This window comes from Pipistrellus kuhlii, unplaced genomic scaffold (genome assembly GCF_014108245.1).
Source record: "Pipistrellus kuhlii isolate mPipKuh1 unplaced genomic scaffold, mPipKuh1.p scaffold_m20_p_8, whole genome shotgun sequence".
Classification (NCBI taxonomy): domain Eukaryota; kingdom Metazoa; phylum Chordata; class Mammalia; order Chiroptera; family Vespertilionidae; genus Pipistrellus; species Pipistrellus kuhlii.
Window position 1 is genome coordinate 10,871,138 of NW_023425584.1, and position 12,876 is coordinate 10,884,013.

General features: G+C 36.1%; 1 protein-coding gene across 1 annotated transcript in view; it reads right to left on the reverse strand.

The window, feature by feature from the left end:
• Nucleotides 1–2,936: 2,936 nt before the first annotated feature.
• GABRA1 (gamma-aminobutyric acid type A receptor subunit alpha1) overlaps nucleotides 2,937–12,876 on the reverse strand; it is a 48,040-nt gene continuing 38,100 nt past the window's right edge. The window contains exons 8-9 of the mRNA XM_036424429.2: nucleotides 11,240–11,442; nucleotides 2,937–5,799 (exon numbers count right to left, since the gene is read on the reverse strand). Coding sequence (XP_036280322.1) covers nucleotides 5,488–5,799; nucleotides 11,240–11,442 — 515 coding nt within the window. The 3' untranslated portion in view covers nucleotides 2,937–5,487. The remainder of the gene's footprint in view (nucleotides 5,800–11,239; nucleotides 11,443–12,876) is intronic.

The window sequence follows — 12,876 nt, forward strand, 5'->3', positions numbered from 1 at the left end:
TGTCCTTGACCAGAATTGAACCTGTGGCCCTTTAGTCTGTAGGACAGTGCTCTATCCACTGAGCCAAACCAGATAGGGCACTTTCAGTGTTTTAGGCAAATCAACAGACCTATCTGAATTTCTTCTTTTGTAATTGCACTGCCTATGGTAAGAATAAAAAACATAATATGCATTATACTTTAATGGACTACTAATGAAGAAATCATCCTTTCAACCTGTTAAGAGATTGAGAAAGGTGAATTATTAACAAAATCAAAATGACAAATAATGTGACTTTTGAAAATGTAGATAATTAGCATTATTTTAAATATCACTTTTTTAACTAACAATGAGGACCACCTTCTCTGTAAAATAATCCTAACACCAAACATAACTGATCAATTAATGATGATCACATGAATTTGTGAATCTGCATAGACATTCTGAAAACAGAGATCACTCATCAGTTGAATTAGCTAAATTCAACCAATTCATATACACTGAGTGGCCAGATTATTATGACCTCTGAATACATAATAATCTAGCCACTCAGTGTGTGTGTGTGTGTGTGTGTTAGAGGCCCGGTGCATGAATTCGTGCTTGAGTGAAGTCCAGCCAGCCTGGCCAGGGGAAGGGGACATGGACATTTGGCCAGCCTGCCTAGTGGTAGAACTCCTGGTCAAGGGGACAGTTTGCATATTAACCTTTTGTTATATAGGATGTACACTGAGTGGCTAGATTATTATGTGTTCAGAAATCATAATAATCTGGCCACTCAGTGTATTATGCTTGACAGAGTTCTTTTAAAATTAGCATCAGAAAGAATCCCAATAGCAAATGTTTTTCTGTAACATTAGAATATGTAATGATGCACAGCTTCTTTCTCCTCATGGCACCAGATAGCTGGACCTGAGGCCACAGGGACAGGTTGCACTGTTTCCCACAATCCCCAACACTTCCTTTAGTGTCCTTTTGGGTCTAATTCACACACACATGCTAATTTCCTGGCAATAGTCTTCAATGACTCTCTGAGTTAAGTTTTAATGCATTATATTTGAATGCAAGGTCTTCCCTATCACCAGCAACCAAGCCCAACACTAAAGTTCCTGGTAAATGCTGAATCATCCTTAAAAACATAGCTCATCTGACACTTTTAGAGGCTTTCCTCATACCACTGGGCAAGGAGAAATCCGTTTATTGGTAGTTGTACATCTAGTGTAAAGTGTTGTAACTTCAGGTTCACTTGGATTCCCCATGAAATTATGAGTTTCCCAAGAGAATATTGTCATCTTTATCTCTGTCATATCAGGACCTACCACATTAACTGAAAGATCTTTGGTCTCAAATGTTAGTCAGGGATTAAATGGCTAGAAACTCATAGGGCTGGTACTATATCCAAGTTCTCCTACATGTGGTCCAGGGCCATTTCACCTCTTATATATTATTTTATTTTGATATTATTAGTTCCTAAGTATTTGATTATGTAACCTTATGCAGAATAGCAAAGAACCCCTGTTGGGTCTCTGATCCTCTACTTTTCTCACAATATTTATGTTGTCTTTGCCTGATTCTCTGTCTTTCCCATCAGAACTGTGATTTCCTTAATGAAAATGGCCATGAAATGTTTATCTCTACATCCCTATATTCTAGCACAATGCTTAACAGAGTAGGGATTCAGCAATATTGGTAGAATTTAGTTTAGTTAAACTGAATTTACATTTGGAGTCAACGTATTCGACCAAATTTTGGCTATAGCATAACCAAGTGAGATAACTGTTCTTGCTGTTCACAAGGGCTGGATAGATTTTAGAAACCTCCAACAGAAGGTCTCAACAAACAGGTATAGTGAAATTCAAACAGATGGCCAGCAATCATGCCAAGTCCATCCTTGTTTCCACTCCTTGGATAATTATTATGGTGAGCCCTGGCCTGGGTGAGTTTGATAGCCAAAATAATCATCATTCACTAGGTTCATTTTTAGAACAGCCAAAAAGTCAATGAATGTGATGGTTTAGCTGGTTTATAATGGGCAGTTTTATGTTGGTTGAATCAGTCGAGTTGGAGGATTTTAAAATTATTAATTTTGCTAATGTTATACCAATAGGCAAGGATAACTTTTTAGGAAGACACATACTTCATCTATAGAAGTACAATATACTTTGTTTTTCCCTGGCCACCATTGACACAGAAAGATGTGGTCTTGTCTGTAGAAACCAGATACAATTTTATGCCTGACATTTAAGTGACTTTTCTATTATCTTTCAAATAACTGTAAGTATTCTGTACTTCCATCTGACTTTGTGGATATAGAAACATTAAGGAATGTAACAGCTCCTGGGGAGCTTTTAAATAAAACTACAATTCTCAGATTTCTCCCCAAAAACAATTAAACCAGAGTCTCTTCAGAGAAATTTTAAATAAACCACAGATTTGACCAGACTCTACTTTCATTTAAGCATTTTTATGCTGTTCTGTGTATACTTTATAAATTTTGAGTTAAAGTGCTACTGGTAACACTAGATACCAGATGTTTAATACTTTTTCTTTTTTAAAATGATTCATGGAAAAATGATAGGTTAGTTCTGCTCGTGTGGCTCGGTGGTTGGGTGTGGACCTATGAATGAGGAGGTCACAGTTGTATTCCAGATCAGGGCAAATGCAAGGGTTGGGTGCTCGATCCCCAGTTGGGGGTGTGCAGGAGACAGCCAATCAATGATTCTCTCTCATCATCAATGGTTCTGTCTCTTTCCCCCTCTCCTTTCCTCTATGGCATCATTAAAATATATATTTTTTAAATGATACTTTGCGATTATACTACTGATACATATTCAAGAGCCTTCTCTATATCCTAGATTCCTAATAATTAACACTTTTAGGTACTCCTACCTGAAAATGTTTTAAAATAGAGAAACAGCATGTCCTATTAATAATATTAAAAGATAATCATGAATTCCATCTTGTTATTTAATAATGTTAGCTTTATTATTATAATAGAATACAGTATGACATAAAATTAAGAGCTTTTGCTAAACGCTGTAAAGCAATACATGCATCTGCGATAAACAACCTCAATTCATCTTAGGTTTTATTGCCACTTCACTGCACTAATGTGCAATAAACATTCAGTGTCATCTTTAAAAATATTCCTGGTAATAAACAGGAACTGTCCTGTAACAGCGTAACTTTATATTCAAGGAAGACTTAACTAGTATTACATGGTTTAGCAAAGCACTGTAGAAAAGCTACATAGAATCATTTGTCTTCCATAAATTATGTAATCAGTTAATACAATAGAATATTATCCACATATACTAACAAACTAAGAAATGAGAGAAATGCCATCATTGCATAGCAGGAAGCTGACTAATAAGAAATATTCACATCTAATGAGCAAAATACAGACCAAACGTTAGTCATGATGAGTCTGGAAGATAAAATACATTTTAACTAACACATCAGATTGACACAGAAAAGTAACAAGATAAACAGTAACATAGAAGTTAGAGCCATAGTTTACTTTATTTTCTATACATGATATCTACACACAATACCAGAGGATGAACACCCTTGCTTCAGCCTTGATTGGCCTAGCTCATGGAATTTCGGCAGGACCAAATCAAACAGTAAAGCACATTTAAAAAGAAAACCAGAGTTTGTTTAGGAAAACAGAGTGCATTTTCCTACATCATTGGATAGCAGCTTTTTGAGAAAGACATAGCTCCAAACCTAGGTGTGGATCCCGACTATCTCATTTGGCAACTAGTCTGACAGGCTTACGTTGTGGTATCCTAAATGCGTTGCTCAGACCATGACCCATGGATTCTGGATGCTAATTTTAAATACAAATGAAACCCTAGCAGACAAAAAAAGGAGACTTCAAAAATACCTTCTGCATAAATATTCATCTCTAAAACATCTGGGAAGTCATGAAACCGCCTAGACCTTTCATAGGGAGTATTAAGGGACCTCCTGTCATTAAAGCCCTTACATAGTATACCTACAAATATATTGCTACGGTATAAACAAAATGTAATAACACTACTCAATAAAAGCTATTTCCTGTACATTCTTTCATGAATTTTTATAGTTGGTGCTACATATGGCACATCGAAATAGTTGATATCAGCGAAGACAGCAGTAATATACAGTTGATTTTCTCGCTCTCACTAATGCTTTTCCATTTCATTTCTATATTCTAAGAGCCTAATTTAGGGAACTGTGGCAGGACTGGAGCAGAGAGCAACTGATTTACTACTGTACGCCAGACAGCAGTTTGCAATTATAAGCTTTCTCTACGTAAATAAACATTATGCCCATATATTTGAAGTTCCACCTGATTCCTGCAAGCTGTTCTGATCTGGAATGCAGGCTCTAAAAGTATTTCCATAGCACTTAACATTCTAACAGCTAAGAGCGGTGAGTCTTACACACTATTTTAAGAACACAACCTTAAAAAAAAAAAGTAAAAAAATGTACAATCTCATGCTGTATATTTACATAGATAATTTATATATTCTATTTTTGTTTGCTAGTCATAAATTTTAATCTAAAGCTTTTAATGTACTGTATATAAAATACATTCAACAATTCTAGAGCTTGCAAAATATTTTTGCCCCTCTAAAACATCTTCATAATGGGAATGAAGTGATTCATGAGACCCATGTGCTATCTCTAAATAGGCATGATGAGAAAGGGAATATTTTTTAATATTTTATTTAATTTTCAAAATATTTGGCTGCTGTTGAGTATCTATGTTTTTGTTAAAATGATTCTTCATCAATCCAGTGATGAAAGCACAGATGATAGTGAAAATCGCCTGCGTAGAGCATTTCTCTCCTTGGACGAGATGTGCTCTACAAGGAGGGACTTCTCTCTGAATTTTGAAATATCACTTAGCAACAAAATAGCATGTTAGGCATTTATAGCAGGAGAATGAATGGGGGTCCTTAGCTTTGGAAACAAAAATATTGAAGTTATCCATCAGTTTGAAAAGCAACACAAAAATGTAAGCACACCATAGTTTGTGCAATAAAGATATAGATTCTTTGAAAATTTTCTCCATTAAACACATAATTTTTTTTCTTTTAAACACCTTCACATAAAAATATTTTTGACATATATAGTATCTTCTTCTTTGTTTAGAATATTTGGAAATATATATCTACAAATTATCTAGAGTTAAGAGTTGTTTTATTTTTCTTCTACTTTACCTCCTATCTTGGGAACTATGCCCCCCTCCTCCTTCTTCCCTCTCTCTTTCGTTCTGTCTCCTTCCATTGTGATTGTGTTTGCTCTCCCGTTCTCTCTCTCTCTCAGAATCCTGTCTCTTAGCTGAATTCTCTGCTCTGCTCTGCTGGACAGGGGTCAGTTCTTGTAGGAATTATGGAAATAAAGGAACCCTCAAATTCTTTAAGACAGAGGCAATAAAGCAGATGGGAATTACTGCGTTGAGAACAGAAAGCAACTTCTATTGCAGAGGACTGAACAGCAGAATATGAATGAAAGGACCTACTTATGCGGGGTGGGGGCTTTGAGCTGAGGCTCTCTGTTTAAATAGGTAGCCCAGTAAACCAAGTTGAAGATTCCAAATAGGAGCGGGAAGGCTATTCTTGACAGGCGGTCAATTTTGCTGACGCTGTTAAAGGTTTTCTTGGGTTCTGGAGGTTTGACTTCTGGCTTGACCTCTTTCGGTTCAATGGTCGCACTTTTAGAGATGGTGGCTAAGCCAGGGTCACCTCTGGCCATGTTAGGAGTGTAGCTGGTTGCTGTTGGAGCATAAGTGTTGTTTTTCTTCATAAGAGGATCCTTCACTTTCTTTGGCTATCAAAGGAAGAGTAAAAAACATTTTGGTCAGTAAACCGTGAGATAAGCACGTTTATAAGTTGCTGAGTAAAAGTGACCTTCACTTTGGAACCTAAATCTGTGCTTTATTTGAAACCTAAGAAATGTAATTTATGACTGTATTATTGGAGTACATTAAAATTGCAGACACCCATATCCAGTCATAAGATTAACAATTTGGGAGATATAATGTGCAGCATGATATAGTATTATAAATATAAGATATAGCATTATAAGCTATACTCTTTAATATAATAGCTTATAATACTATATCATATATTTGAATGCTGCTAAGAGAATATATGTTAAATGCTTTACTACGGAAAGAAACGGTAATTATGCAACAGGTGAAGATGCTAGCTAATGCTGCAGGGGTAATCAATTCACAGTATGAATATGTATCAAAGCAATCACACTGTGCACCTTAAACTTCCCCAATGACATGTGTCAATTATATATTAATAAAGCTGGAAAAATGCTGACACAATATTTCCCCCACTTTCCTATCAAGAGCTGCGCTCGGTTTCCCCACTTGTGACTTTGGACAGAGTGATGCTGTTGCAATGTAGGAGCCTAATGGCAAGAGACCTTGCAATCTCAGCTATCAACTTCTACAAACATGCCACTGCCGCATGAAGAAGGCTGGACCAGACTGCTGAGTGGCTGAGATCACGTGAGAGGCCCAGCCAGCATCAGGCCCCAGACATGTGAGAGAGGCCCCTGTGGGTCTTCTCACCCTCGTGGAGCCTGCAGTTAACTGCAACCAAGTGAGTGAGCCCAGGTTAGACTAATGGGATTATCCCTGACTGTACTCTTGGTTGTTATTTTAAGATCTATACATTGCCATTACCCAGTGGTTTGTTTTTCAGCAATAAGTTGCTGAGCCAGTTAGTAGTAGTTGCTCCTTCTCCCCAGGTTTCAGGTAGGAAAATGATAAAGCAGAATTATTCAGAATATCCAGAATTCAATTCTTGTTCATGTTAGCTGCTCATCAATGCCATCTATGCAACAATTGAGAACTGCAGCATTTCTTAGGGTTTCTGTCATGTAGACATTGCCAAAAATAATGAGTTTATACCTGTGTAGCCCAATACAATTGTCAATAGCCACTGAGCAATAAAATGTAGCCAGTCTGACTAGACACATACTGTATGTTTAAAATACACATAGTATTTTGAAGACCTAGTGTGAAAAAAAGAATGAAATCTATCTCCTTAATAATGTTTTATATGGTTTCCATGTTGTAAAGATAATATTTACACTAATAAAATAGAAAGATGCAAATTGACAGTACCTTCACAATGCCCACCAGCCAATCAGGATTCAGTATGCAAAATAACCCAACAAAGACGGTGGGTTAATTTGCATACCCACATTCCCAGTGGCTGAGGCCATGGCAACAATGCAGGTGTTCTGCACAGCCCCAGCAGCTCCGGGCCTCTGGGCAGTGTGAGAAGGTGGAAAAGTGTCACAGCCAGGTGAAGGAAGGCCCATTCTTGAATGAATCTTCATGCATTGGGTCTCTAGTCTTTTTATATATGGACTATATTATTAAACTTAATTCCACTGGCTTGTACTTAAAAAATAAAGCTGCTAGAAAATTTCAAAGTACATACTTGGCTAATGTTTGCCATGAACTTATATATCTGCTGGACAGCAATAGTCTAGAAGAGTTTCTCATTCTTTTGTGTACAGTAAATTACTAGTAACATTTTTTAAAGTGCAGGGTCTTGGACACAATCTCATATTTTTATTAGGATTCCTCACAATTTGAACCTGATTATTGACTTTCCAAAAACTTAGCCATCGATGAGCATCTAAACTTGAACTACCAGATGCAGTACTCTCTGAATGATTTGTATTCTTAAATTATTAAATCAGGATAAATTATTATTTCCAGAAGACCTGATACTTCTCACTAGACACAACAGTCAGGAATTTTACCAGGTAAATTTATTTATTTCCCAGCTATGTGCCCTGCCTGCTACTTTCTTTTTCCTCTCCAAATCCTTAAGCTATTTTGAGACTTAAAAACAAATATATTATTGTTTTTTCCAGTATTACTTTATTAAAATAAGGTCATTTTCTCTAAGTATACAATCATTTTTCTGTGAAGGCAGAGTTGGTTAAGCTTTATGAGGAAGAACAGAAATTTCCATAATTAAGTTAAAGTGATTCTGAATGTGGTCCAAATGACTACAGGTCAGAAAGAGATTATGATTTATTTCAACACCATTAAAGAGCCAAACTGACCTTATGTTGAGTTCATTTCTTTCAAAATTGGAGTTGTAATATTGTAGATACATTAAACAGCTTGTTATGCCTTTAGATAACATGTATAATGTACTCTGGTATTGAAGATAGGCCAAGGGTGCCAGTCTAACCAAAACATGCTGAGTGACAGACATCCTATTAGGTAAACTGAAATAAACAATCTTCTAAAGAAAATGTTCATGGAGATTTAATTTCTTCCCATGTCAATTTATTATGACTCCACTACTAAAAATTCTCAAATTGAGTGCTTTTTTTTTGCAACATCATGTTGAATAGAATATTTAGAGGTAACTGTTTAGTTCATCAGGAAATACTAATTTCTGAAAATATTGAGCTCCCCCATGTTCTTGGCATTTCTTTCAGCAATTAACCACAGAAGGATGAATTTTAAGCAGGCTGCTATATGCTCACTGGATAATGTGATAACCCTGTGGGAAAGTTCTTTTGAATTTTAAATTGAATCTTGTTAAGTGGTTGAAAATTTAACTTTCTTAGAAACATTAACCTAGTGCCAGGAAAAAAAAATATATTCTTCATTTCTGAATGTCAAGATGAGACCTAGATTAGAATAAACAAATCAAACTGTCAAAACCTGTAGGAAAGTTTTTATAGAAGCATACATAATTTATAGAAAATATTGTCTAAGAGGATGATTGATGTAAATATAGAAGTTATTATATATGGATGCATTGCAATGCATACATATATATTGACTAGTATGGACTAAAGATTGATAGATATTAAAATATTTGAGATATAGCACCTGAAAGACTAAAGTAGGGATCAGAATGGGATAAATAACAATCAGAACTATGAGCTCACCAATGCCTCAACCAAAATTCCATGGTGTCCATAAAAATTTCCATTCATCTAACCACTAGTCACTAATAGCTTACACATAGGAGCCAGAATCAGAAAGGTGTTGGCCTCTCACAACTTGCAAAGAAAGTAGTAATCTACAAAAGCAACTTTTCCCAATGTTTGCACACCAGTTTCACTGTATGTAACCCATGTTTGCATATTACTCATTCTGAATAATTTCAGTAGAATATGTCAGTAATCCTAAAATGTACATTTAGAAAATTTTCACAGCTTTGTCTCTGGGCTGGGTCTTGCAAGTCTCAGTGTTTTGTGTTAACCTGCCTCCTGGGTTGGCTCTATCTCCTTCAGGCTGCCCTTCTGGTCTAGGACGAAGGAGCCATGGATGACTAAGGCATATATTTGACAATAACTTTGTCTCCACCTTCTTGGCTCTCTCTCCAGCTGGTATATGCAGTCCCTGTATCTTGTCTCTTCTCTCTACTCAACAAAGTTCTTTGTTTGCAAATCAAAGAATATTTATACTGGGCAAGAATGTTTCAAGGCAGGCTAGATTTTCAGGGCCAGCTTCTGGAACACTTCGGCTATGATAGTGCACCCTGTAAAGAACCCTTTTGCTTTTACTATGTAGCTCATTGGGGTGTTGAATTGACTCATCTGTTGCTGAGGGGTAAATCTAAAAGAATTTTACCTCACAGCAGATTTTCTTTATTTGTATTTTACCATAGAGCTGTATTTTCAGGGACCATCACAAGAAGATAGCATTCAATGGAGTGGAATTCAGGGAAAACTACTAAAGAGTGAATCCTCCTTGATTACTTCTAGAGATCTTCTAACCTCTGTCTTTGACTTTGCCCTTCTTTCTACCATCCCAAGACTCACTTGCATTTTGATATATTTTTTCCTTCAAACTTCAGAAGTAGAAATAGCCTCTCCAAATGTTTTCAAATATACTCTAAAATAGTTTCTGAATGATATTCTCTCTGTGTGTGTGTGTTTTTTTGTTTTTGTTATAGTTAGTCCTCACCCCAGCGTATTTTTCCATTGTTTTTTAGGGAAAGTACCGTGTTTCCCCGAAAATAAGACATCCTCCGAAAATAAGACCTAGTACATGGAAAGATAAGACATCCCCTGAAAATAAGACCTAGTGCAACTTTGGGAGAAAAAATTAACATAAGATACTGTCTTATTTTCGGGGAAACAGGGTAGGAGAGAGAGGGAAAGACAGAGAGAAACATTGATGTGAGAGAAACATATCAATTGGTTGCCTTCTGCATGAGTCCCCACCAGGGCCTGGGCCAGGGAAGAGCCTGCAACCAAAGTACATGCCCTTGATCAGAATTGAACCTGGAGTCTTTTGGTCTACAGGCCAATGCTCTGTCCACTGAGCCAAACTAGCTAGGGCTGAGTGATATCTTTTTTTTTTTCTTAACACCATTTATTTTTTTTTAATTTTTCTTTATTGATTAAGGTATTACTTGTGTGTCCTTATAGCCCAATTGCCCCCCTCCACCTCCCTACTCATGCCTTCACCCTTCTGTTGTCTGTGCCCATTGGTTAGGCTTATATGCATGCATATAAATCCTTTGGTTGATCTCTCACCCTTCCCCCCACCTTCCTCTCTTCCCTTCAGATGTTTGATGTTCTGATCGATGCTTCTCTGTATCTGAATCTCTTTTTGTTCATCAGTTTATGTTGTTCATTATGTTCCATAAATGAGTGAGATCATGTGATATTTATCTTTCTCTAACTGGCTTATTTCACTTAGCATAATGCTCTCCAGTTCCATCCTAGATAGTTTTCTGTGATTTCTGTGTTATGACCCTTAAAGCAAGCCTCTATTTTGGAAAGAGAAAATGTTTCCTGCTTTTTATTTCACTTATAATTGAAGATAATGCATTTTGCAAACACAGTTAAATTGAGGCATTATAGTAATGATGTTTATAACCAGAGGGATAAGGTTTAAAAAGTAACCAAAAACCCATGATTTTCAAGTTATAAAAATTATAATGCTGTGTGCCAGTTTATTTGCTCCTAATGTTAAAACTCTCTCAGATCAATTGAAGCCAAAGAAAAGTATATTTGAGTAGAAATATTAATTTTTGTCTCTTTTACATTCTGCATCTACTCTGCACATCTATCTACTCAACCTTTATTTAACAAAAATGAAATTATCACACCACTTAATCATTAATGACATAAGGATTATGATCCTTATTAACCAATCTCTGCATTCTTCATCCATTTCGTCAAGTCCAAACATGCCATCTAATATGTTTAAAAAGACATATTAGTGCTATACCACAAGGACTATTAATGCATTTACCTTTTCTGGAACCACGCTTTTGCCATCCCACGCATAACCTCTCTTGGTGAAATAGTTTACGGTGGCGAACTCAATCAGAGCAGAGAACACAAAGGCATAGCACACTGCGATAAACCAATCCATAGCAGTTGCATAAGCCACCTTCGGGAGCGAATTCCTGGCACTGATGCTCAAAGTTGTCATGGTGAGCACAGTTGTTACTCCTGTAAAGAAGGAAATTAAGTGAATTTGTCAATTGCTACTACACAATGGCATCACTGGATGTCATGCTACTTGTGCAGAGGGAGAACCACCATATCCCAGAGTAGTATACATTTTTTTATTCTGGTCTGGAATAGATGAGTTTTCATTTAATCCCAGTGTAATTTGCAGTTGATGGAATGGCAATTTGAAGGGGATCTCTTCTAGGTATAAACTACTTCGTTGTTGAGCTGTTAATAAAATAGTGAACTTTTTAAAATGGGCATCTTGAACGTGGTATCCTGGTTAGAAAAGGAAATAATATTCCCTGACTTTCTCCAACTCTTTGAAATAGAAGGCATAGATCGCTATCTCGCTCTGAATCCTAAGCTCTGTTTGGTATTGTCCCCGTGTACCCTAAATATTATAAACCAAGAAGATAATAGTGTATTGATTATTGATAAGTGATAGATAACTAAATTATATTTAGATAATACTTTGTTACATTATTAACTCTTCTGCTTTCATACTTATTTATTTATTTATTTATTTATTTATTTATTGCTGATTTTGAAGTAGCCCTTCTTTTGAAGAAATTCCTGAAATAAGTTGCATGTAACTTGCCTGAGGTTATACATTTCAGAAGGAGCAAAGCCAAAATTTAAACACATTTTGAGATTTAAATCTTCACAATCTTTCCTTTTCTGTTACTGCTGCCCCAATGCCGTCTTTAAGTCTGTTGTTTTTAGTTAATATATATAAGTTGGTATGTACATAATGGTACCCATTAATGTTCACATAACAAATTAATACAATATTATCAACCTACTAAATGTCATACATCTTACAGTTAGACTGTTGCAAGTTTCCTTATAAACCATTTGGGAAGTATTTAAAAATTCACCATAATCCAGTAAGGATGACTCAGGCAGCCTAATATGGAAAAATCGTGACCTGTTCCAGTGACTACTCTCAACCTGACCACTTATTAGCTCCATAACCTGAGCAAGTGAGTTAACTTCCAGGGACCTCAGTTTTCATATTTTAGTGGCCTGATTGAAACATTCTCTTGACTGTCTATATCATTGTTGAGGTTCTAAGAGAGGAACATTTCTACACAGTCATTCACACAATTGTTTGAAGATAAAATGTAGTACTATGTACAAGCATTTTAAAGATGTAAATAAATTATTGCCTTAGAAGATGCTATCTTCCACTGGGTCTACAATTAATATCTATACTTCCCCCATTTGATGACTTTTCAGAGAATTGGTAGGAATACAGAGATGGGGCGGGGGGGGGGGGGGCACTAATTTTTATTAACTACTTTAAACCACCCAGTATTTCCTAGTTTTCCATGAATTTCAAGGTAGATTATCTTGGCAACTATTTTAGAAAATGATAGGATTAAGAAGGAATACTGAGACTTTTATGGATCATGGTTATTACTTTGAATT